Source organism: Tamandua tetradactyla, chromosome 26, assembly GCF_023851605.1.
Source record: "Tamandua tetradactyla isolate mTamTet1 chromosome 26, mTamTet1.pri, whole genome shotgun sequence".
Classification (NCBI taxonomy): Eukaryota; Metazoa; Chordata; class Mammalia; order Pilosa; family Myrmecophagidae; genus Tamandua; species Tamandua tetradactyla.
Genome location: NC_135352.1, coordinates 38,216,360 through 38,241,385, shown reverse-complemented (window position 1 = coordinate 38,241,385; position 25,026 = coordinate 38,216,360). Strand labels below are relative to the sequence as shown.

Sequence of the window (25,026 nt, the reverse complement as noted above, 5' to 3'; positions counted from 1 at the left end):
CCCAGGATATGGGTTCAAGGATCATTTCTTCAGGAAGCCTTAACTATTCTTTCTGATTTGGTTAAAACCTCCTATATATAGCTTGTATTTATGTTCTTCATTTGTAGCACTTATTATAATTGCAATTGTCATTTTTATAGTATTAATCGGTCAATGTCTCCTACTATTTATATAGGTTCTATTATTTAAGGAAAGATCATTACTGTTCCACTTGCTTTAATAGCCCCCAGAAACAGTATCCAGCAAATATTATATACTCAAAAAATATTTGTGAAATTAATTAGTTACATATAATGATGGAGAGGCTCAGCATCTGAATATGGCCCTCCCAATCTACCAGTAATTATGCTTAGAGTATATGTTAAATATTATAGAAGGAACAATCTTTCTCTCCTTCTATCTTTCTGCTCCAGATGAGAATGATTTTAATAAATAATCACAGAAGGTCATATAACAAATCTTTAGATATAGGGAAAAATCAAAGTATACAACTCTGAAAGAGAACCTTAGGACACCAACGTTATATGTCTGCAAATTTCAGTTTAATGGACCTGGAGAGTTGTAAATTGGAATACAGTTGTTGCCTTATTTTTTTAAACCAGACCTGAAATTGCAGCGTTGTCTCCATTCAGGGCTTCCATAAATTAATGCTTATTTGAAGTATCTATGTTCAGTCCTTGTAAGTTGCCGGTAATTGATTTCCTACTGCTGTGTATATGTGTGTTTGTGTGTGATGCAGGATGATAGGTCAGAGGGAGGATGGGAAAGCAGGATTCTATTAAATAGTAAGATAGATGACAAAGGATTAGATAGTTTGATATTTCTTAACTGTAATACTTACACAGCTTTCTGTTTTCTACAAAATTTATTTTTGACATAAAACATTCATTTTTACCGAACTCTAAAAAGTCTGAGCTACAAATTCATGATAATTAACTATAACTTCATGGAAACTGTCTAGAGCCATGGTCAATAGTTTACATCTTTATAGTTTTGGCATCAGTTTATTTCAATTGAAAAAAACTAAAAGGCCATAACACTGTTAATCAACCCACCGATTTGTGGCTTCTCAATGACTTCTTTGTTTTAAAGGAAACTAATTAAGTGCTTCAGAAATAAATTGAAAATTGCCTAGAATAGATTTAGTCATTCTTATTATGTGTCAAGTGCATAAGATAATTAAATGGAAGGCAGAACCACACAGCAGTTGAGGCTCCAGATGCACAGCCAGGGGGGTTGACTAGTTGTCTGGCCCTGGGCATGTCAGTTACTCTTTTCACAGTATAAAACACAGGCTTGAAATGGCGTATGTTTTTCACAGATAAGTTTTATAAATCAAACAATACAATATGATAAAACGATAAACATGGTTTTGAAAATTCCCAAGCTCTTTTGCTAAAGCTGACTTTCATATTTGATACCATAACTCTCTTCCTCAAGGATATTTTTATTGAAATAAAGACAAATTCTCTCAAGATAATACATGTAAAAGTGGTCGGGAGTTTCTCTGGATGCCTATGGTAGTATCTCATGAAACCCAAATGTAGAAAATACAGATAAGCTTCAGCAAGGACTGAGGACTCTTAAAGAGAAACTCTGACTGACCCACCCCGGTTTATGCATTCAGCTCCTGGTTGAAACATCTTTGGGAAGACAGGTTAAAAAATGTGTAGTTTTAGGGTCCTTAACTGGCAGACTTGTCCACACTTCTCCCTTAAATACAGAATATGACTAAGCAATTCATAGAAGATGTCAATTGATAAATACCAGACAGAGCTGTCAGAAAACAAAAATGCTTATTTGAAGGTCTTAGAATGGTGATTTGGGAGCACAGATACAGGTAGCAACCTACCCTGTGTCCTAAGTTGGGTCTGTTGGATGAGGGATCATAAAGGGAATCAATGGAAGAAAACAGGTGCTTGATAGAAGAGACCTAGATTGCTGCGCCCTTTTTCTTTCTATTCATCCCATTTATAAAAGACCCCAGTAAGAAGATTAAAGTCCAACCTGAGTAAGGTGGGTCACACCTTAACTGAAGTAGCCTCATCAAAAGATCCTGGTTTAGGGCGGGCCGCGGTGGCTCAGCGGGCAAGAGTGCTTGCCTGCCATGCCGGAGGACCTCGGTTCGATTCCCGGCCCCAGCCCATGTAAAAAACAAAAATAAACAAAAACAAAATATAATAAAACAAGAAAATGTTTCCCTTTCTTCCTTCCATCCTTCCTTCCTTCTCTCTCTGTCTTTCCTTCCCTTCCTTCCTCTCTAAAAAAAAAAAAAAAAAAAAAAAAAAAAGATCCTGGTTTACACCCACAGGAAAAGAGTAGGTTAGGAACATGATTTTATGGGGACTCATATAATTCCAAACCACCACAAATGAAAACTCATATATATATATATATATATATATATATATTTTCATTTTAAACATCTGATAGATATAATACTAGCTTATTTGATCAGTAAATCTGCATATGCTAAGGAAGAATATTTTTAAGGGTGCATGTATTTTTTACACTTAACATTGACAATTTAGAAGACCCAGTGTTGTAAACAAGTTAATATTAAATTACTATACAAATAGAGTATTTCCAACTTAAAATTTTCAGCCATAAGTCAGAACAAAACAGACTGAAAGACACAGAAAGACAAAACACAGAGGTGTAAAACTGACTAATCTATGTAAAAGAGCTGACTTCCTGTCTTTTCTCTATGTTATTTTTTCTTTAAGATTTTTTTTATCAGGGATTTTGTATTTTTGGTTAAAATGCTCCTTTACAATTATTATATTCATTAGAAGCTTCTGAATGCTTATTAAAGAATGTACCCCATTCTTTAATGGAATCTGAAAACATTTATTTTTCCCTTTGAAAATGGACAGTCTCATTTCCAATGTCCATGTTGCTTGCAGTAGAGTCAGCTATTCTCCTTTATATTTTTCCCCTTGGAGCTACCTCTATTTTTGTATTATTGACATTAAAAGTCATAATTGAGTCCTATTTTACAATTCTTTATTTCAATATTTTGGAGTTGCTATAATTTTAAAGCTATTATTTTATTTTAAAAATTTTTATCATGATCCAGAGTTCTTTTTAAATGTTCAGCTAATTTAGTGAGTTTATTTAAAAGAGGAGCTTCCCACACATTTTTTAACTAACTTTCTAAGATGAGGTTTAATTCTACTGACAAATAATGAGGACAGTGTCCTTCCAAAGGTATGAGCAAAAGATGACTGACTTGAATGAGCACCAAAGGTCTGAAACAATTGCTTCTTTTAATTCCAGACATATTCAAGTTTTTAAATTCATAGGTTCGGAGGATTGACCAAATAATTTTTGAAGAAAAGCATTTCCATAGCAATTTTTATTAGAAAAATTGTAGGTTCACAGAAAAAATAGGCAGAAAATATAGAGTTCCAAAGTTGCCAGCATTGCTAAAGTTGCCAAAATGTAATATACCAGAAATGGATTTGCTTTTAATAATGGGGAAAAACATGAGCTTACAAGTGTACAGTTCTGAGGTCATGAAAATGCCCAAAGCAAAGCATCAACAGATGATCCTTTATTCTCAAAGAAAGTCCTCTGGTGACCCCTGGGATCTCTGTCATATGGCAGCAAGGCACATGTGGCATCTGCTGGCCCTTCTGTCCTGGGATTTATTGCTTTCAGTTTCTGGCTGCTCCACCTGTGACTTTATTTCTGAGCTGCTGCATGTTTCTCTCGTTTTCTCATCTTCATATAAAGGACTCCATTAAGAGGATTGAGACCCTACTAGGGTGTGAGTCAATGAAATAACCTAATCAAAAGGTCTCACCCACTATAGATCCACACCCATAAGAGTGGATTAGTTTGAAGAACATGAACTTTTCTGGGGCCCATAAAACCACCAAACTATCACACTCCATCTCAGAACCCCCAAAAAACATATACTTTCCATATGCAAAATGCATTCTTTCCAGCACAATATCTTGAGGCAAAAATCATTTCAGTAACAATATTAAGTACAAAATCTCATCAAAGTATGTTACAGGTGTGGTTTGTCCTGGGGCAAAATTCCCATCAGGCTGTGGACTTTTGAAGTTTAGAACAAATTATCTGCTTCCAATATACAAAAGAAAAGACAGCCACAGGATAAATGTTCTTTTTTCCATAGGGAGAAGTTGAAAAGAAAACAGGAGTCACAACTCTTGGACAATTCTGAAAACCTGTAAGACTAACTCCATTCAATTTCCATGTCTGAGAATCATCTATAGAAAAATGCATTGTCCTCAGTTCTTCATAGATGGCAACCCCACCCTTTCCAAGGGCTTGCACAGTGGCCATGTTCTCTCCAAACACTGTGGTTAGGACTCCAGTATCACCCAGAATTAGGGTAATTGCCAGACCTAAGCAATTTCCAGGACAGAGGCTGAATCCCCTAAGAACAGTGGGGTGGTGACCAGACACTCTCCACTCCCCAGGGAATGTGCTCCATCCTCTCTGAAGCCTGGGGTGGCAGGAATTCTTCCTGAACAACAGGATGGCAAAGCTCTCCGCAATCCTCCAAACATGTGAAAATAGCTCTGAACAGTGGGATGGAAGGATTCCCTCTGAACGCTCAGGGGCATAACCACCCTTTACAGAAAGCAGTGGGTCCCCTCTCCTGGTCACAGAAAATGTCTTCGGTCCAGACCTCAACTTCCATTGTTCTGCCTTTGAAACGATTTTTCCTTCAATCTGTCCCTTTTAGTCCAGGGGGGCACGCGCACACACACACACACCCACACACACACACAAAACCTTGCTGGCTTCACATGCAGTACACAGGAGTCTCAACCATTACACAGTAGGACTTTCCACAGATCTTTTCTGGATAACTGTATTTCCAATCCTGACTCGCAGTGAAATGGCTGACTGGTTCCATGTTCAGTTAAACCCTCACACAAGGCACTATTCTCTGGAGACTCACTTTCTGGAAGTTCAGAATTTTCAAAACCATCATTTTCAAATTCTTTTACATTCAGGAGTTCAGTTCTCAATTTAACCCTTTCTGCTCACGTTTTACTATAAGCTGCAAGGAAGATCCAGGCCACACTTTCCACATTTAGTTTGGAAATCTCCTCAGCTATATATTCAACTTAGTCACTTTCAAATTCTGTCTCCCATCCAACATCAGTACCTAATTTTGGCAAATTTTCTGCCACTTTTAAACAAGGATCATCTTTCAGTTGGCAATGACAGAGTCACCATTTTTTCTAAAGCCTCATCAGAAGTACCAGCTTTGGCATTCAGTAGTCTCTTCACAGCAATCTAGGTCTCTTCTATCAAGCACCTCACAATTCTTCCAGAATCTTCCTCTTCTACACATATAAAGCTGCCCCAGCATGTTTTGATCAATTTAATTGGCCTTTTAAACAGGTGTCCCTCCACTGAAAATAACAATACCACAATAGGAGTACAAAAATTCCACTTGAGTATTCACCACATAAGGACAATTTCCTGGTATGCCAAAAAGGGTGAATAAAAGGACTGCTGCACAAGCCCAAACTAGAACAAAAATTCAAATATCTTTTACCAGAAGACCCCCAAAGAAAGTTAAGAACACTCAACCAAAAAGGGAGGTTCGGAAGTGACAGGACTCAGCAAAAAGAACCTATGAACATTGAGAGATGACAAAGTACAAGGGGCTCCAGCAGGTCTCATGCTCAAATCCAGCAGTGGCTCCAGAGCCGAGTTGGTGATCAGTTTGGATCCCTCCCTGACACCACGTAGGGTTGCCTGGGAAATAATAAACTGAACAGTAAAGCAGCTAAGGCATTTATTTTGAGTCTTGAATTGCAATTTGGGGAGCACAAGTTCAGGTAGCAACCTACATTGTGTCCCAGTTGGAGCTGCTACACAAAGGTTTTAAAGGTAGAAAAAAAAAGGAGATTTTGGTTAAGGTGGGACTCTTAGAAATAGATTTCACTTTTTCAGGAAGGGAGTAGTTTCAGTTACTGCTTAGGCTTTGCTCATAATGGTATTGGAATCTTTCTGTACGCACAGCTCTCTCACTCCATTTTAAGTTTTTAGTCTAAATTACTCCATGTTTCCTCAAAAATAGAAACAGAAATGCCCACTAATATAAAATAAGATGCTCAATCTCAGTAGTAATTAGGGACTGTTCAATTAAACTGAAATAAAGTACCAGTACAACTGGAAAACATTACAGTTTAGTAATATCAAGAATTGATGAGAATATGGGTAAAAGTTATCTTTATACACAATCTATACACCTTGTGGCATATAAAATGATATAACCATTCTAATGGAGAATGTCATGAATGTCATGTATAGTCATTTAAACATCTATATTAAATTATGAAGAGATCTCCAAATTAAATTATGAAGACATTAAATTATGATTATATAGCTATCAATGTCTTTTAAAAATTCTCAAATAAAATTTTACTTAGGATTTAAACAGTTGTAAACAAAATAAGTTTCCTATATATATTCTGAAATAGAAGGTATTCAAAGATTGAATGGAAAATGCAAGTTACAAAGCAAGATTTTTAGTATACTATTCCGATACAAGGAGGACCAAACTAGCACCTCCCCATCATCCCAATTCCCAATCTGGAACATTGAGAAAGTTTTTAACAAGATAAAGGGGGCCGTGTGATGGTGGCTCAGTGGCAGAATTCTGGCCTGCCATGCTGGAGACCCGGGCTCGATTCCCAGTGCCTGCCCATGCCATGTGCCTGATAAATGCAGGCACACTAGCTTCCAGACACTGAATAGAAAATGCTGCATGCACAGCCCTCCCTATTAAAGGTCTTAAGCTGAAAGGGAAGAGAAAAAGGCTGAGCGATACCTGTTGTGGTGTTTTGAAACTGCATGTTCCGCAGGATATCATGTTCTTAAGGCTAATCCATCCCTGTGCGTGGTAACTTAGTGTAAGCAGGTTTCATGAGGTTACTTCAGTTAAGGTAGGGCTCAGAGTGGGGTTTTAATCTTCTTATTGGAGTCTTTCATAAATGAAATGAATACACAGAGAGAAAGCCGTGGAAGTAAGAAGCTGAAGACAACAAAATCCAGAAGAGAAGGGAGAGACCAGAGGCAACATTGTACCTGGCCACGTGGCAGAGAAACCAAGGATCACCAGAAGCTGTCTTTGGTAAGAAAGCACTGCCTTGATGATACCTTGATTTGAACACTTTCACAGCCTCAACACTGTAGGCTTGTAAGCTTATAAATTCCCACTGTTAAAGCAAACCTATTGCTTTCAGCAGCTTAGCAAATTAAATCCCTGCCCTTTATTTCTTTGAAACCTCTCAAGCAGAAGACTGTCTTTTTTCTTCTGGGGTAGAAAGACGACACACAGAGGCCAAAACAAATTCTCAATGTAAATCCCTGCCCTTGAAAGAAAATGCATGGATGGGTAAGTAGTGTTAGCCCCTAATTAAAACATTCTTCTTTGAAAAATAAATAAGAAATCTGTATTTCTTATGTGCATATATAGAGTTATAAATACATAGACTGTGATTAAAGAAACACATCAAATGATTTCAGTCTTTATCTGTAAGGAAAAAGCTAATACAACTGTGACGACCAAGGGGAAGTTTTCATGCATCTAAAATACTTTTATTTTTATATTGAAAGCTTAATCATGTTTACCTAAGTAATTATGAATAAGTAAAATAAAATCCACACAAGTGATTTGAAATGGACTTTCATTAAACGCCTATAATGATTGGGTTCAAAATTGCAAATGCAAACCTGTGTTTGTTATTGTAGCAGCAGCTGCATATATGAGATTTTCCAAAGAATGCTAGTTACTTTCTGAATCTCTATAGCAACATTTCAGGGAAATATCTTTTCCGTATCACTTTTTCTTCATCAAAAGTAGTAAAATAGCAATTGATTTCCTAAGATGAGTCACAAACCATAAAATTTGTCTCATAAATATTAATCGTTGCCCCGAAGGATATTATTTATTCTCTCCATGACTTATCTACCAAGACTTCTTTCCTTAGCCTGAATCTAAACTACTAATATCTTCATGTTTGTCAACAGTGCATTTTTGAGACCCTCTTATTCTAATTGTGTTCACTCACCACTCACACACACACACTAATGCACAACATGTCAGAGTGCTTCATCACCTGTGAATATGTTCGCTATTGAAAAATGATCAGCAAATTTGATCTTACTGTAGAAGACAGAGTGCTTTCGTATAATAAGCTGAATAGAAACATCAGGTTTGCAACAAAATGAAAATTTGGGAGTTGAAATCTTAGAATAGCAGACCTTCCTTTTCTTCCAGTCAGAAAAGGGTCAGATCATTTACTCCAAGTGTCAAGAGAGTAATCATTCAAGCTCCAGAATTTATCCTGGTCACTGTTAATTTGAGTGGGCATTTTTGCCTAAAGGAATTTTTCTCAATTCTTCTGCTTAAATGCCATGTCCTCCATGATATCTTTTGTTGATTAATGGAGCTGGAAATGGTCCCACCTACAGTGAATTCCTGAATGCCATAGTTTATACAGTCTATATGATTCTCATCACTTCCCGGTGTTCATTGTTGATCTGTGATCCTTACAGGCTGTAAACTTCAAGGCTAAGGGCAGATCTTGTGCTTGTAGAATTCATCTTGAGGGGAACTAGATAAACAAACAGCGCTAATATTCTTTGCTATGATTTCTAGAGTCCTTCTAGAGTTCAATTTGCCAGTGAGTAGTCCATCTGAATTTCAAATAAGAGTATTTTGTTCTGAATATTAAAATTATATCCCAATTAGTTTAACTTATCAAAAGTTCACTGCATATGCTCTTAGGATCATTTTTCTAGGGATAATTTCAAAGTGATTACAAAAAATTCATGGGGGGGGATGTTGATCAAGAACTGTGTTCCTCTTCCGAATCTTTATTCGGTAAAACACCTAGGGCGTTAAAATATGCACAAAGCTTGTTAAGAAACGCTGTAACTTTCACTTCAATCTAATATATGCATATTGTACAAATCTCAGAGAAATACAGTAAAGACAAGAAAACAAAACGCTCTTTAATGTCAATAGCCAGAGATGAGCACTATTAAAAGAAATTACCTCTTTACTTGATATTTTAATGGTTATAGATCTTTACAAAGAAACTATATAGTAGAAGTCATGCTATTTTATATTGAACTTTCTATTTTCTATTTTCAATTAATTGTGCTTGGGTCAAGGCCTACTAATGAAATGCACCTGTTTTTTGTTTTTCTCTTGGGCAGGTGCTGGGAATCGAACCCCAGTCTCCGGTGAAACATATCTTCGTAAATCCCCAAATCACTAATGAAACACATTTTTATAAATCTCCAAATCAATAAGATTTGGGACATTTAAGCATAATATTTTAAAGCACTGTTTTCTACAGCCTATGAACTTTGAGCAAGATGTACACAGAATATTAAAATGGCGTCTTACTAAGTTAGTTTTCCAAAGTAGTATTGAACCATCGGAGCATTAATTCATTCATATTAGAGTAATAGTCCTATGGGTATGACTACAAATGCTCATGTAAATTTTTATTTCTTGATGAAAGTCATTCTATCTTAAACAGATTCAAGACAGACCTTTTTCTTTCTATGGTCTTGGAAACCCCATATCTGCCTGACCATTATGTTACTTTAAAGAGAGTGACATGGCACAGAACAAAGAAGGGAATCAAATAAGGCCAAAAAATAAATAAAAAGACTTTATAGTTGGAAATGGTAGAGAGAAGAGCTGAACAGTGACTAAGGATAGCATCATCCCATTTCCTGCTAGTGAAAATATTAGACTGCATATCAAGGTTTATATTGAACAAAATTCTCTAAAAACTAAAAGAGAGGAGAGGTCAGCAAGATATAATCATTGATGTTTACATTATAATTAAAACTAACATTGAGCTTAATTTATCCACCCCCTTACACACACCCACTCACAACCAGTTTCTTTCTTCCCTGTTCTACCTTCTATCTAAACACCTCAACTATTTTAGGAAAAACATTTACAGTTGCCTAGGAAACAAAAGGTTTTTTAAAATCTTTAGATTTTAGAAGTTACTTACTGTAGCAGTAAATGCATATATTTTCCTTTAATCAAGCACAGCAAAATCCCAAGTGACAATGCTTTACAGGAAAAGGATGGCCATTTTCAAGACCCAAAACCAAATCGTTCAGAAATGTATATCCATGTTGACATTGCCAACCTTGGTCCTCAGGTACAGATTAAGAAAAGAAAAAAATGAAAAATTCTGAAATTGTGTCTCATTCTTATATTCTCCAATGACAATATTAATTAAATTTCTCACTGTGGCTCTAATTTAATGAGTCAATTTTACCTTTTTGTGATTATTTCTTTCTCTTCTTTAGAACAGCTTAAGTTACAGGACTCTTTTTGGAAAAACAAATAACTGATTTGAATGTGGTGTGGTGGGCTCTCCCCCCGATTTGGTCACCACGATCAGAGTGGCCTGAACAAAGAGCATGGTTCTGGTCTTCAGGCTTCTCATGTGCAATGAGCCCGAGCTGATTCCCCAGGTCAGAGACGAGCTATGCCACTGTTTGGGGCAACATACACTCAGCTCTGTTCTGTGCTGCTCTGTAACTGGTTGGGCCACTAGTCTGTTTCATTAATCAAGTCTATCTAAACTGCTCATCCTGCTTCCTACTTGAGAGAGATAACTGAGACTTGCACTGTCGAGTCATGAAATCACAACCACCACATCTACAGCCTGACACAGTCTGCATTTGTTTCAATCTCATTGTTTCAAGTCTCAGAGAAAGACTTAGCCCTCTTCGTCTTCACAATCTACCTTCCACGATTGCTTTTAAAGTCTTTGTTTTTATCCTATCAGTAACTTTGCCCCATCTCTTATGTGGTCCTCTTGTGTCCCCCTAAGTTTTTCTGAATCCATCGATTTTCTTCCAGGCATAAGCAAACTCAAATGCCTTTTTAAAAACAAAACTAAACAAACAAAGAATGGCCTGTCTCATGCTCATAAACTTTACTTACCCTTTCAGTGATCCATTGGAAAAAAAAATCCATATATATCATTTTAAAAAAAATCGAACTCTCTATTCACCTTTTATTTTTATGGCATTTAATATTACTGACCATTCCTTCATTTCGAAAACTTTCTCTTCTTCCTTCTCAGTTTTCCATGTTACCTGGGTGATTTCTGAAACACAATCTGATCATGCATCTTTTCTACGTATAATCATTATCAGGTAATGGGAAACACGTTAATTCTCACTTTGGAACTTGTTACTCGTGCAAACTCTGAGCTCCGTTAGAGACCTCCTAAATCATAATCTGCATTTTACCAAGCTCCCAGTTTATTCATAAGCACATTTAGGGTTGGCAAGCAGTGTTCTAAGGACATCAACTGCTAAGGAATGGGCAGAGGAGAGTTACTGGCCAAAAATAGAAAAGGAGGTGCATAGTAAGAGAGGAAGGAAAAGTACAAACATCTCATGTTCCAAAGTGAGAATTATAGTGCTTGTTAAAGAACCACACTTTGAGGAATGAAGCCCTGGGCAGGGAAGAAACGTTTCCACACCTGTGTGTCTTAATTGGTTATAGGTGTGCTGAGTTAGTCATGCTTGACCTGCATTGTATGTAAGTGTGATGGGGACATTAATCTCTTCTAACTGTCTGGCCTATTTGTTTACCCCATTAGGATGTGAAGTCTGTGTTCACCCAAATGTAAAAAATATTGGAAAACTGTGCACCAGAATTCTTGTTCTCCAGTGTCACCTAGACTCAGATCTCATGCTGCCACCCCTATGCCGAAGTTTCCAATTACCTGGCTGTCTCATAGGCATAACGTCCACCGTATATCTGGAACTGAATTTGCCATCTTCAGGTGCTACTGACCTTCCTCAGCCTGTGACACCTGTGAGTTGGACAGTGCAGAAAACTTTCATGGCCTGGCAGAATTCAGCACATCAGAAAATCTGGGAAAAGTCTCCTCGTTTAAGACTGAAGCTCAACTGCCATCCTTCTAAGGCAAGCCCTGACCTGGACTGGGGTACACTGTACGTGATGGTGTAACGCAGTGGCTGACAGCAGAAGATGGAGGAGTAGGACATGTTGCCTCTGTCTTATGAAACAACTTAATGAAATTCACGACATGGGGCGGCTACCCACTAATCGTGTAATTTTACTGTTAAGCTATAAAATAAGAGCCTTTTCCATGGCAAAATATCTGCAACCAACATGGGGCATATCTTTCCCCTAAGGGGTAGCTACGGACCTGTGGGAGATATGGGTGACCCCATTTGCCCTATAACGGGAAAGGACGTGGGGACAGTCTTATGTCCTTTTATGACTTTTTTTTTTTTTTACCTTTTATGACTCTTTACATCATACTCCTAGTAATTAAGAAATGGTTAAAATTAAACGTACAATAAAACACCCTGTCTAGTAGTAGTAATCTTAAGCCATTCTTGCACCAGGTAAAGCTACAATAGTTACTAAAAACACCCGTGCAGCTTTAACCAATCACACTACCCAAGCACTTAATAATTCCAAAATAAGCATATTTTTGATAAATGAAGAAACCACACAGCTTAAAAAAGTAGTTTTACAAAATAGAATGGCTTTAAACATCCTCACTGCAGCACAGGTGGCACCTGTGCCTTGATTAATGTGCAGTGCTGCGTACATGCTCCTGATCATTCACACAAACCATATGCAAGAGCAATACAGAGCATTAATTAATTTTCAGTAAACCCCTTGTCTAAATGGTTTAATTAAAAAGTCATAAAAGGACATAAGACTGTCCCCACGTCCTTTCCCGTTATAGGGCAAATGGGGTCACCCATATCTCCCACAGGTCCGTAGCTACCCCTTAGGGGAAAGATATGCCCCATGTTGGTTGCAGATATTTTGCCATGGAAAAGGCTATTATTTTGTAGCTTAACAGTAAAATTAAACTCATGTCTGATTGTGCGCCTAGCATCTTCTTTGGTTTTGGAATTGTGCCAATCCAAACCCTTCAAAAGTTGAATTGAAACACATTGACCATGTACTGCTTTCTCTGCTTCTTCTTTTGCATTCTCCACTGCTCCACACACTCTCTTCTCAGATTTCCGTATTACTTCGATGCTATTTCTGAAACAATCTAATCATGCTTCTTCCCTACCTATAATTGTTATCTTTTGCTTCAGTTAAAGACTGAGTTCTTTAGTGCAGAATGCAAAGTACGATCTGGAGCTCTGGACCTCCCTTTAACAGCACTTCTAAGAATATAAAGATGCTACTTCTATTTACTATTTATTAGCCATAATTTAATGAATATAAATAGCTGTCAGGGAAACTGGGGAATGTTTCACTTCTTGAAAGTGCCTCTAAAGGGAAGCCTTTTTCTCCTTTCGCATGGCAGGAAAATAGCTGTGATAGCTGGAATCAGGGCATCTATCTTGGTCCTTAAGGAGGAAACTCCTTAAATGTTAAGTGTGTCAGTGCAACATGATAGAAAGATTGAGAAACCCATTCCAGTTTAGTTTGTTTACTTCCATAGTTTTCTTTTTCCTTTTTTCTTTTTTGAGAGGGAAACAATATTTTAAAATTAATGCTATTTTGCATTTCTGTCACTTACAAAGGACTCCAATCTGAAATAATATAGCAATAAAGCACTAATCTGATCATCCCCTTGTTTATTTTCCTGCCCAATACCTCTCACATCTGCCACTATAATGGATATTGGAAACCAAAATAATGTTTTGAAATAGAGTTTCCTGACTTTAACAAATGCCGTGAGATAAAATGTAGTGGTAATGCTACATACTGTGTATATACTTAGAGTGAGTTGCTACATATTGTTTACTGGGAACACAGGCTCAGAAGCTCCTACACCACTGTACATATTTTCTTTAAAGAAAGTTCATCACATTTATAATAACTGTACACATACAGAAATATAAACAGAGAAGTTTTAAGTTGACATATGATTTAGTGGGAAATATTCATGCTCCACATAAAACCTAACTCTCTTCTATTGTCTCAGGGGGCACCAACTGAAGTTTGCACCAGAGTAAATGCCTTTGATGATTCTCATCCTACTTAAAATTAGCAAGATGAAAAAGATACCCCAAATTGCAGTGATTTGGAGGAAAAAAAGGATTTCACAACCTTTTGAAGTGTTTTCTGATCCTTACAAAAAAATAACATACAGAAGAAGGGATTTCTAATAGTGGTATGTATTTAATGCCCTGTTGGCTGTATTCTTAACAATAAATACAATAGGGGGTAAGTTAAGGACATAAAGAGATTCATTTGTTCTTTCTGGCTATACAAAACAGATTGGTGTGCTATACAAAAATGGGGCCCCTAGTGATTTGATAGACTAAAGGTAAATCTCTTCTTATAAGGGAATTACTTAAGCATGAGTGTAAAATATCATTTAACACAGATGAGAACATTTTATTATTTTTATTAAGAAAATCATTATAAAATTAGATTTTTTTTTTATAAGTTCTTGGGGCCAGAACTTCATGGCCTATCAGGAGTTAGTTTTTTTTTTTTTTTTGTAACATTACCAAAAATCATAAATCCTTTTCTCCTTGATTTTTGTTTCATTTTATCCACGAATAAATTTTCAATCTTCACACTTCTCACATGCACAAAAAACAGACTTTAAATGATAATGATGAAAATTAATAAAAATATATGCATTGTAATATCAACAGAACAAGTGAACGTAAAATAGTTTACCAGAGTAGGTTCTTCCCTTAAAAATCAAATGATAACTGTGAAACATACTGTAATTGAGAAACTTATTATCTGAACAAATATTTGCTGTTATTTCTTAACAGTCTAGAACATGCAGAATTGCTCTACGAATTTGGTCCTAAAGTAATTGAAGGCATGGAATTTTTTGACAGCATAGCCTGGGGTTTCTGTGATAGGACAATCACTTTGAAGTTGGCCATGTCCTCCACCTCACTTGGAAACTGGCCTGTTGTCTCTGCTAACACTGCATTTCTGATGTAAAATGCTCTTCTCTCTTTCCTTCCCATTCAAATTTTCAGTAGCTCAAGGTACGTTTGTTTTCTTTCCTTCTTTATAAAGAATGTGTACTCCTTTCCTTTCCAAAAGGGATGCTTCCTTATCTCTATAGCTGTTACTATTTTTAGCAGTTATTTATGACTACAATTTCAATAGTCATCAGCAAAATAACTCATCATTCAGCCACCCCTTATTTACTCTCTTGGGCTTAAGTCATTCACTATATGTGAATAATCATATTAAAATTATCTGTGACATCAATGGTTCAAAATTAATCTGGAGAATTGGAAGCTTAGTTTCTCAAATCCAGAAACTATTATAGTTACAAAAATATTATGTTCTTGAGAATATGTATTATTTATTTATTATTGAATGTGGTCATTGGTTTTGTCTTCTCCTTCCTGTGCAGATTTTTTTATTAGAAGATAATTTTAAATCATATATTGATTTAAGGATACATCGTGTATATGAAATAGCTATTTTTTGCACCATTATCAAATGAAAGGTTATTTCCAGTTTGCCAATATTTAAAAGCAAAGGAGCCATCACAACATGAAACCTCAAAAATGCTTCATTTAGTAGAGATGGGGGGGGTGAATTTCAATTAGGAACAAGTGAAGCAACAATGAGTAAGTGAGGGAACAGAGAAATGTAGAACTCTTTTCCTAAATATTTTTATGTGCAAGAAAAGAGAGCTATGAGGCAAGTGGAAAAAGATATTACCACAGCCAGAATAAACTTAGGAATAAAGAAAAATGCAGTACAGATCTTTTCCCCTCCAAATATAAGATGCAGAGAAAAACAGTAGGGTACTTTTTGTTATTTCTGGAAAAAGTTGTCTGAAATTATTAACCTGCATTCAGAAACAAAAGTCCTTCATTCTAGAAATTAGTGAGTATTTTTTTCTGGGTACAAGACACTCTTTTAAGCCCTAGAAAAAGAATTTAGAATAAGTGACTATCCCTGTGCTGAATGACAGAGTAAGCACTGGGTGCCTGGTAGCAGACAGGAGGTACCCTGTCCAGCCTTGGGAGTGAGGAGTTTCTTAGAAAATGTAAAGAGAAGGAATTAGCCAGACAAAGAGATGGAAATCACAATTTCTTCCCAATCATTTGATGGAAAGCATTTGGGTTACTATTTCATTGCAGGTTTGAATCAGTTATCTTCTCCTCGGCTCCTAAATTAAGCTCTGTATGACCAATTTTAACAAAAATCAAAACCAAACGAAACAAAAAGGCAAACATATTTTTCCTGATTATTTCCTTACATCCTACTGACCATTAATAATCACTCCTATTTTCTTTGTTTTTGTTGCATTTTACTTGTTTCTACAATTTTCGGCCTTTCAGATTTGTTATTGTTTTATTTTTTTCATAATTTAGCATTACTCTCAGGTTTTTATACATATCTCTTAACTTACTTGGAGAATACCCTGAGCTAACATATTTACTAGCCGGTGAAATCCTGCTATATAACAATTATAAATTTAATTTTAAAAAAGAATAAAGGGTGCACGGGTGGTTCAGAGATAGAATGCTCACTTTCCATGGAGGAGACTTGGGTTTGATTCCCGGACCATACACTCCCCTCCGCCAAAAAGAATATAAACTCTTTTGGTTTATTTAACATCAAAAACAAAATGAAAATCAACAGAGTCTAAACCATAGAAAAATAAATAAACCCAAACTGATAATATGCTCGAGATTCTTTGGAATGGTTGCTTTTTCATATTATAGAAGTCATCTGACAATAATATTAGAAGGGGCAGTAGTGGTTTGAAATTTATTAATGGAAAGCCTAGTGGTTTCTGGAAGCCATATACATTTATGGTAAAAAGATGCTGCTCAAATTCTTTAATGCCTTAGGGTGAACTTACATTGAAGGGTGCCAATAGATAAATGATGCCAACTATTGGTTTATTTTGCAAAGATGTTACCCTAGCAGAATCCAAAACAAGAAACTTATTGCATTGCTGCTTTGTTTCTAGGCCTACAGCCCAAAATGGTACAACTAAACACTTCTAGTCTAAGCAGCAACATGGAAGAGTAGTAACCATTACACTATGCATTCTCAACTGGAGCGATTTCTCCCTACAGGTTGGGGGTAAAAGTTTTTTCTCAGGGGAGACTGAAGGGTATGCTTTATATATAAAGCACAGATGCATAAGCAAATATACACTACATTTGTGGTCTTAAAATGTCATGAGAGCAGTTAGGAAACAAAAGTTTTTAAAAGTCTCTTTAGAGGACAATAACGGGAAAATAAAGGTTGAAAAGTACTGCATTGAACAATACAAATTTCAGTCTCTCCTAGGGCAAAAGAGAAGCAAATCCTTGCTTTTCCACTGGATGCTGGCAGCTCTTCTAAGTGAGGAAATGCCTTTTAAAGAGACATATTTAATACTATAGCTTTTATAGAATCCTGAACTCAAGGTTCCCTACCTACTCCAGGTATTAATACAGACATAAACAGAATTCAACCTATTGAATCATAGATCGATAGATGTAACAGACAGGCAGAGACTGTCTCAGTTCTTCTTGCTTGTGGAGCATCTACTCCACGTATGAGAATGGATTAAATATTCTGAAGCTAAAAAAATAGACACGATCCTGTCCTCTAAGGACTTAGGTTTTAGAAGGAGAGAGATTTGCATAAAAATCTAAAACACAAATATGAAAGTGGTGTCACAAGTTGTCTCCCCTGCAGTGACAGATTCTGAAAGGTTGGGAATTTGTTTCTCCAGTTTTCACACACTAACTTGAATACTGTCATTTCTCCATAAATTTTTATGGAAGTTATATAGGGAGGCAAGTAGAGTGCCATGGGCACTCTGAAATTGAGCATTCAAGTTCATGCATGAAACAACTGCGAACATTTGTCAATTTGACAAAGCATAAAAAAGTCAAAGAAACACAATAAGTATTTGCCGGGGCAGATAGGAGAAAAAGAAGTCACTTTGGCCAGGAGAATTTAAGAAAGGCATTTTGATTTTTATTAATGAAGACTGTTTGATGAATATATGTCTTCTGAGGTAAAAAGGTCCTTATTGCTAGGACGTTTAAAGCTTAGAGAATGATCACTTAATAGAGATGTTATTTAGAGATTCTCAAATTAGGTAGGACCTCTGATGTATGCTAAATCATCCTATGTCATTAATGGTTCTACAATAGTAGAATTATCCCAGGATGTAGTCATCAACCCATTGGTTAAGGCAGATGTGCGGGTACACTCATAGAGAATTCTTCATTGCTTGTATTGGGAATTCTTTCATTTAATAAACTATTTCCAGAGAGTATCAATGACCTTTGGATTTTATTTTATATCTAACTATATCACTGATGCTACTGCTTTTGTGCATTGAATTGCCTGAGGATACTGGTAATGATTTCCCTTAAAAGCATCTCCAGTATAGAGACTGAAACAATTTCAGAAATGTAATATGATGGAGCTACTTCTTTTTAGCAGTGTTTCCTCTTCTGACAACATTTGAGGATTTTTAGTCCATGGGATTAGTTGAAAGTAGAATAATGTAATGTTCCTAGTGAATTGGTAGATGTGTGCTATTGATAAGAGAGCGTCCTTGTACTTACTAGTATAAAAGTATGATAAATCTGTGTCTTCCTCGTTTGGTTATGAACAGTCTCATCTTTACAGCTGACTCAGTGGATTCTAACAGCTTTTTCTCTGCACCCTGATCTAAAGTGTTCTCTTCTATCCTTATTACCATGTCAATGCATTCTCCATCCCTTCATCTTTGTACACACTATGATCACTTCTAACTCTTTAACTGTTAAATCTACAGCTCAAGCATGAGCTCTGCATTCCCAGTTGACCTAGGATACCCAGCTCTACAGCTAGCATCTCAAACTCAGAACACCCCAACTAAGTTCAACATTCTTTTTTTCTTCTAACAAATAAAATCCTCTACCTGACTCCATTTCTTTTATAGGATCATATTTTGTTCTGTAATGCTGTCTAACAATAAACAAGAATGATGAAAAATTCAAACTTGGTCCCCAAGTGCTAAATCAGATTAACTGGTTTCATGTCAAGTTATTAACAACTGCCACAACCAGATCAACATTTCCTTCTTGTGGTTTTGTTACTGTTATTTCCTTTACACAGTTAGTAGTACAATTAATTGTAATTTTGGTAAAAACTCTGCCTCTGAAAGAGATGGATTTACAGATAATTTTAGCCAATTTACAAGATCATTACTGTAATGAGCACTATTCAATGATAATGAAATTGATTCCATCTAAATTTTATTTCTCTTACCTTTGAAAAAATGCTGAGAATCCTCCATATGTGTGCAGGTTTATTATTGAGGCTTATTTGATAATCGTTGCTAGTAAAATATAATCTTAAACCATAAACTCTAATTTCTTCAACTGAATTTGATCACTGTACCCTAAGCATATTATATACACATGACATTCTTTTTTCATCGACTACTCTCTTTATATCTCATTCCTGCCTATTTAAAGAATATCTTACAAGGTCCAGCACAAGAATCAAGCCTTCTTGATAGCATCCCTACCTCCACATTCCCTAAAGCTTTGCTGTTTGTGTTTTTCTTTTGTGACTTGATTATTTGCAACATCTTCTCTGGTAGACTATTAAACTAGATTATCTACAGCTATATTGTGCTTAGCACAAAAATTTGTCCATAGATTTTGATGAATCAATCTTGCTCAATTGCTTAATGTTATAAGTTAAATATGTATTTGTTGATTGACTTTTCTTAGTACATATTTGTGTGGTTAAAGGAGAAAAATTATAGAAGGGAGGAAATATTTTAGAAGCTATTCTCTGAATGTGCAAGGCAAACTACATGAGGCACTAACTAGGGAATTGGGCCATGGTCCTTCTACAGTTGGGAAAATGTATGCCAAGTATAGGCACAAAGGGAAGAATGGTATACAATGTGTGTTTAAAAAGCTATCCAAGAATAATCATAATAGCAAAAGTTTATTCATTGAAGTATATCACATTTTTCAAAAAAATAAAAAGGAAACTCCAAAAATCTACCAAAAGCAAAAATAAGGAATTCTACACCAAAAATAGTTTTCTTAGGCTTTCTGAGTATCATAAAGTCAAAAATCTACACACTCAGTTTTTGACACAATGTATCATAATTTATTCATAGCAAGTCTGTATTGGTAGCAAACTGTAAAGATGAAAAGTAAAATGGTATGTTGTGAAAATAATCAATTTAAATGAAATATTTTTGGCAGGGCCCCTGCTTTTGGAATTTGTTTGGCAAGCTCTTCAGAATCATTTATTTGCATTTTAAAAGAAGCTGAACACCAACATTTTAATTTTTATCGTATTAGTATGAAAACTAGAACCTGAAAGTTTCTAAAGAATTATTTTGTAAGACAGCAATCTCTAAGCAGTGTGAAACTTTAAAAAAGTTCACTACCTCGAAATTCAGATTTTTTATGCATTTTTTATGTCTGTTTCTGTAACATTCCCACTTGTGTTTATCTTAAAAATGATCCTGTTTGAAGACTCCTTTTTAAGAATTACATTTCTATATTTGACATTCTTGTAATGAATACTTCTAAATGTATTATAATGATAAATACTTTTACCTTCATATTTTTTAGAGTCGAAATTATGCTAAGATAAAAGAACAAATTATCATCTTACAGGCTTGCTAAAATAGTCTAACCTCATGCTACACATTTTATAACATGACATTGATTAAGTGTACCAGTGTACCGGTAAGCAACAGGAATTCTAATATATTGCTGATAGGGTTTTAAATAAGTACTATTACTTTGGAAAACTGGCAGTATCTACTGAAGCTAAAAATATTCATACTCACCCTATGATCCATCATTTCCTCTCCTAAGAAAGTCTTAGACTCAAATCACATAGGTCCCCAAAATACTGTATTCACAAAAAGTATATGTCCAAAGGATGCCCATGCCAACACTATCCAAACCTTGAAAAACTACACAAATATACATCAATAGGAGAATGGATAAGCAAATTATGATGCATTCATATAATGGAAGACCATACATTGATGAGAATGGACAAGCTATTGCTAAATGCAACAAAAAGGATAATTCACATAAATATCATATTCCGTCAAAGGAAAGCAGACTCAGAAGATAATTTATATAAAGTTCAAAAGCAGGAAAAGCATGTTATTTCTGCATAGGTCAGGATAGTGATTATCTTTGGGCAAGGCAGTGCCTGGGAAAAACATGTTGATGGGAAGGGGCAGAGTGAGTGCTTCCATGATAACTGCAATTCAATTTTTTGATTCATGGCCTCATTACATAGGCATGTGCCCTTCATAAAAGTTTATCTACATGAAGACTTATTTGTGTACTTTTCTGTATGTACATTATATTTTTGAAAATTTTAAGAATCTTTAAAACCTATGGGAAAAAAATACCTGAAAATTATTTAATTATAAATACTTATAGTAACGGTTGTTGCTCTTGCCTCCAAATTGCCTAGGAAAGATCATTTAAAATTAATATATTTAAGTATGAATACTACATAATATTTTGTCTTTATTTTTTATTTGCATAATGTCTTTCTGTGCATGATGTAAAGGACATACATAATGTCTATTGAGCATGAATAAACTTAATGGATAAAAAATAACTTCCTGAAAAGTCATTTATTTTATGAAACATTTCCAGTAGAGGGAGCTTCCTTGTCTTTACTATGGGAAATCCTCCTTCAAGGGACATCACTGAGAGTAAAAATTTTAATTTTCACATATAATTAAAGTTCTTCATAGAATGATGAGTAACTATAAATGTAGTCAAAGATAAAGCAAACTTTTATTCTATTTATGAAAGAAGAAAACAACATGAAGGAATAAAAACAAATATTGTGTAAATCTCTACATTAAGTATGTCTTTTTCAAGGGATAGTAATTTTGATTTATTCCAAAAATACTTTTCTAACTAAAATTATTTAATATTAATGAAGAGAAATTCTTATAATTCCAATTGCCTGTTTGAAAAAATTTTCAATAAAACTGACAAAAATCATGGCATCTAGTGATTAAGATAATATAATAAATATGTTGGTGCACTGCAATCATGCAAATTTGATCTCACTGAACAAAATGTTTTTGTTGCTGACCTTAAAATTTCCAAATCTAAGCATCTATCCACTAAACTATTCTAATTTCTTTGAACAATAAGACTTGTTTAATTTCAATATATTTTCATCTGTATATGTGTATTAGCATTTAAACTATTAAGAAATTATAAAATGCTTTCCGTGAAACTTTCATAAATGCAAAAAGCTCTACACACTTTTTGATCACTACATGTTAAATTTCTGATAATTATAAAATTAAAAGTTCTACTACATCAAATTAACTTTTTTAAAAAATTTGAATATATCAAGATTCAACCTCTTAATTCAGAAAAAAAATTTAATTTCAGAAATATAGTAAACTTCACAGGTAGTTATTTCAAATACAGGCATATAAAATAATATAACTTTCTGTAAGGTGGGTTTTATTATATACACCATGTGATTTTTTTTAAGGTAGCACAGAAAAGAAAATTTACATATTGCAAATAAAAATTAGTATACATAGAAGTTAGTAAACTCTGATGATTTGACTTCAATCTTATTTAAAAATTTTGTGAGCCATAAAAATAGAAATCTTATGATAATTATATAGTAATAGTAAAATTCAGTGTTTACTGTAGTTCAAAAATCTATATCAACAGTGTCATGTTTTTATACATTGTATGCTAAAGAAGATAGAGTAATACTATACTTTGCCCGGGCTTTTTCTTCTTTTTTAATTAATTAAGAAAGAAAATAAGAAACAAGAGACTATCAAATATGACTGCAATGTTAAGAGAAAATTAAATGTCAGACTAATTTCATTATTCAGTAAGGTTATTTATAATATTACTTTCTTCAAAATGGTTATCATGATGAACACATATAATGATTATTGATGCTGGCACCTTCCTGTTTTATTTGAGCTAGGCTCATTAGGAAATAGTCCTCGACAATACTTTTTTATTCTTTTATGTAAACCACTAAATACATCAAAAATGTGTAGAACTACTCCAGTCAGTAAATGCTTACATTCAATAATTCTGCTTTGTAAAAGTCAATAAACTCCCAATTCTAATCACTAAACATTGTAACTTCTAGAGAGTGACGCCCAGAATTTATAATCCACTTAGAAAAGGGAAACTCTGAAAGTAATTTGAAAAGGAAAATCTAGGTTTCGGAAATTGTTTGACTTGGGTAATATGAGCTGCAAAGGACATGAGATGCCAATTATTAAAATACACTAATGAGTGAAAATATAGCAAAGATGTTTGTTGTCTGAGGAGCTAAATAGAAACATCTATTTAGATAGAAAATAGTACAATTCAAGGTACACTTTAAACACATCAATTCAGAATTGCAAATCTTTAGTCTGCACTAATAACCAGTGCTTGCAAAGTGGTGAACTGACTTAAATGAGTTCTCCAGCTGTTAAACACAAGTGGACTCACCTGAGTAACAGTGCTGCTTCCCAGAAGTGAAAACCCGACCCTAACCTCCGAAAGTGTCTCACGTGTGCCATCGTACCGAGAGGGAACCACGATCCTGAAATTAGCTGTATCCGAGGCATGGGGAGCCAGGAAGCCTTCACTGGAAAACGTGCAAAACCCTCGGTGGTGCTGGTGGAGACAGACTCCTGGACGAAGCTTCAGCACCTTAGACAGCTCCTCGACGTCCGCAGAGCCCCTCTAACCCAGACACTTGGAATTCGTGTTAACGTTCTCACCCCCGAGAGCTGAACTGAAGGGACAGGCACAGGTCACAAATGTGCAGGTGATCGACACAGTGCAACCAGAGTGAAGGGTCAGGTGAGTGTCTGCAGTACCTAGATTTTGGCCAATAGCTCACTGACGCTCTCTAGCAGAGAAGGCAGAAGGCTCATTCGTCCTTACTCAGACCCACGACTACGGCAAGAACAGCAGCAACAGTCGGAACAAGGAGGTTTTTCCAACCTGTCCCGAGGGCGGCCGGCGGGAATCCCGCTCTCTACCTTTGGGTTAAAATGCGAAACCGCGCAGCGAAGGGAAGCGGGGGCGGGGCCAGATGCTGCGGTCTTGCCCGCCAATCACGACCACGCAACGAGATAGACTGACAGGTCCTTCACGAAGGTGGGCGGTGCTTAACGTTTCACCCTTAAAGGAAAAGCCCTGGGAACTGGGGCTAAGACTAAGAGACCCTGGGAAGGAGCCCGGGGAAGGAAGCCTCAGGTCTGAGAACGAGGAGAAGCAGCGGCTTTGTGCATTAGGTCGCAGAACCGCAGGAGAGACGCTCCAGTGTCCCCTTCCAGGAAATGACCAGGTTTAGTAACAAAGGACAAAATTTAGTAAGGAGGGGACAGGGTGACCCTGCCTCTTTGACTTAACACCGAATTACAAGTGTCAACAGTAAACCCAGACCTTTGGGAAGCACTAGGGAAGAGGAGGAAGAGGGTGCAAGGGCACCAGCTGAGCTGGACAGGCAACTGCTTCTAGAACCTTCTCAAAAACCTGTCCATCTTCTGGCCTGGAAGCATTATTGGCTAGAGTAAGATGTTTCCTTCAGTAGTAAGGGTTCTAAAAAGATAAAGATCATTTCCCTTACCCTTGATGGTTTCCATATTTTAATATGAAGCTCAAGTGAGAAGAACTAAATTATACAGTACATCTTTTCTTCCATCATCTTTCTACCCTCTCTCTCTCCCTCCTTCCCTCTCTCTCTCCATGACCTGGGGACTTGGACTGGAAAACTGGAATATTATGTTTGTGTTTGTATGTGTGTGTGTTGTACCTTTCTAAACGTTAAAGAGTAGTGTTTCTAAGTTAATGTTGCATTCTGGTGCCCCAACAACAAATTTTTTTAAACTATTTTCTATGCTTTGGTAATTGCTCCTAATTGGCATTTTCCCTTTAAGTAACCAATATTTGAACCCAGTGAAAATCTCTTCCTGGTGAACATGTGTGAGCTATATATTAGAATTTCTTGAACACACCTGCAATATC

The 25,026-nt window shown here is 35.8% G+C and overlaps 1 protein-coding gene across 2 annotated transcripts in view; it reads right to left on the bottom strand.

The window, feature by feature from the left end:
* The window catches only part of GLRA3 (glycine receptor alpha 3), a 210,766-nt gene extending 186,795 nt beyond the window's left edge, over positions 1 to 23,971 (bottom strand). For both annotated transcript variants that reach the window (XM_077144360.1, XM_077144361.1), the window contains exon 1: positions 23,500 to 23,971. In XM_077144360.1, coding sequence (XP_077000475.1) covers positions 23,500 to 23,618 — 119 coding nt within the window. In that variant the 5' untranslated portion in view covers positions 23,619 to 23,971. The remainder of the gene's footprint in view (positions 1 to 23,499) is intronic.
* Positions 23,972 to 25,026: the final 1,055 nt, after the last annotated feature.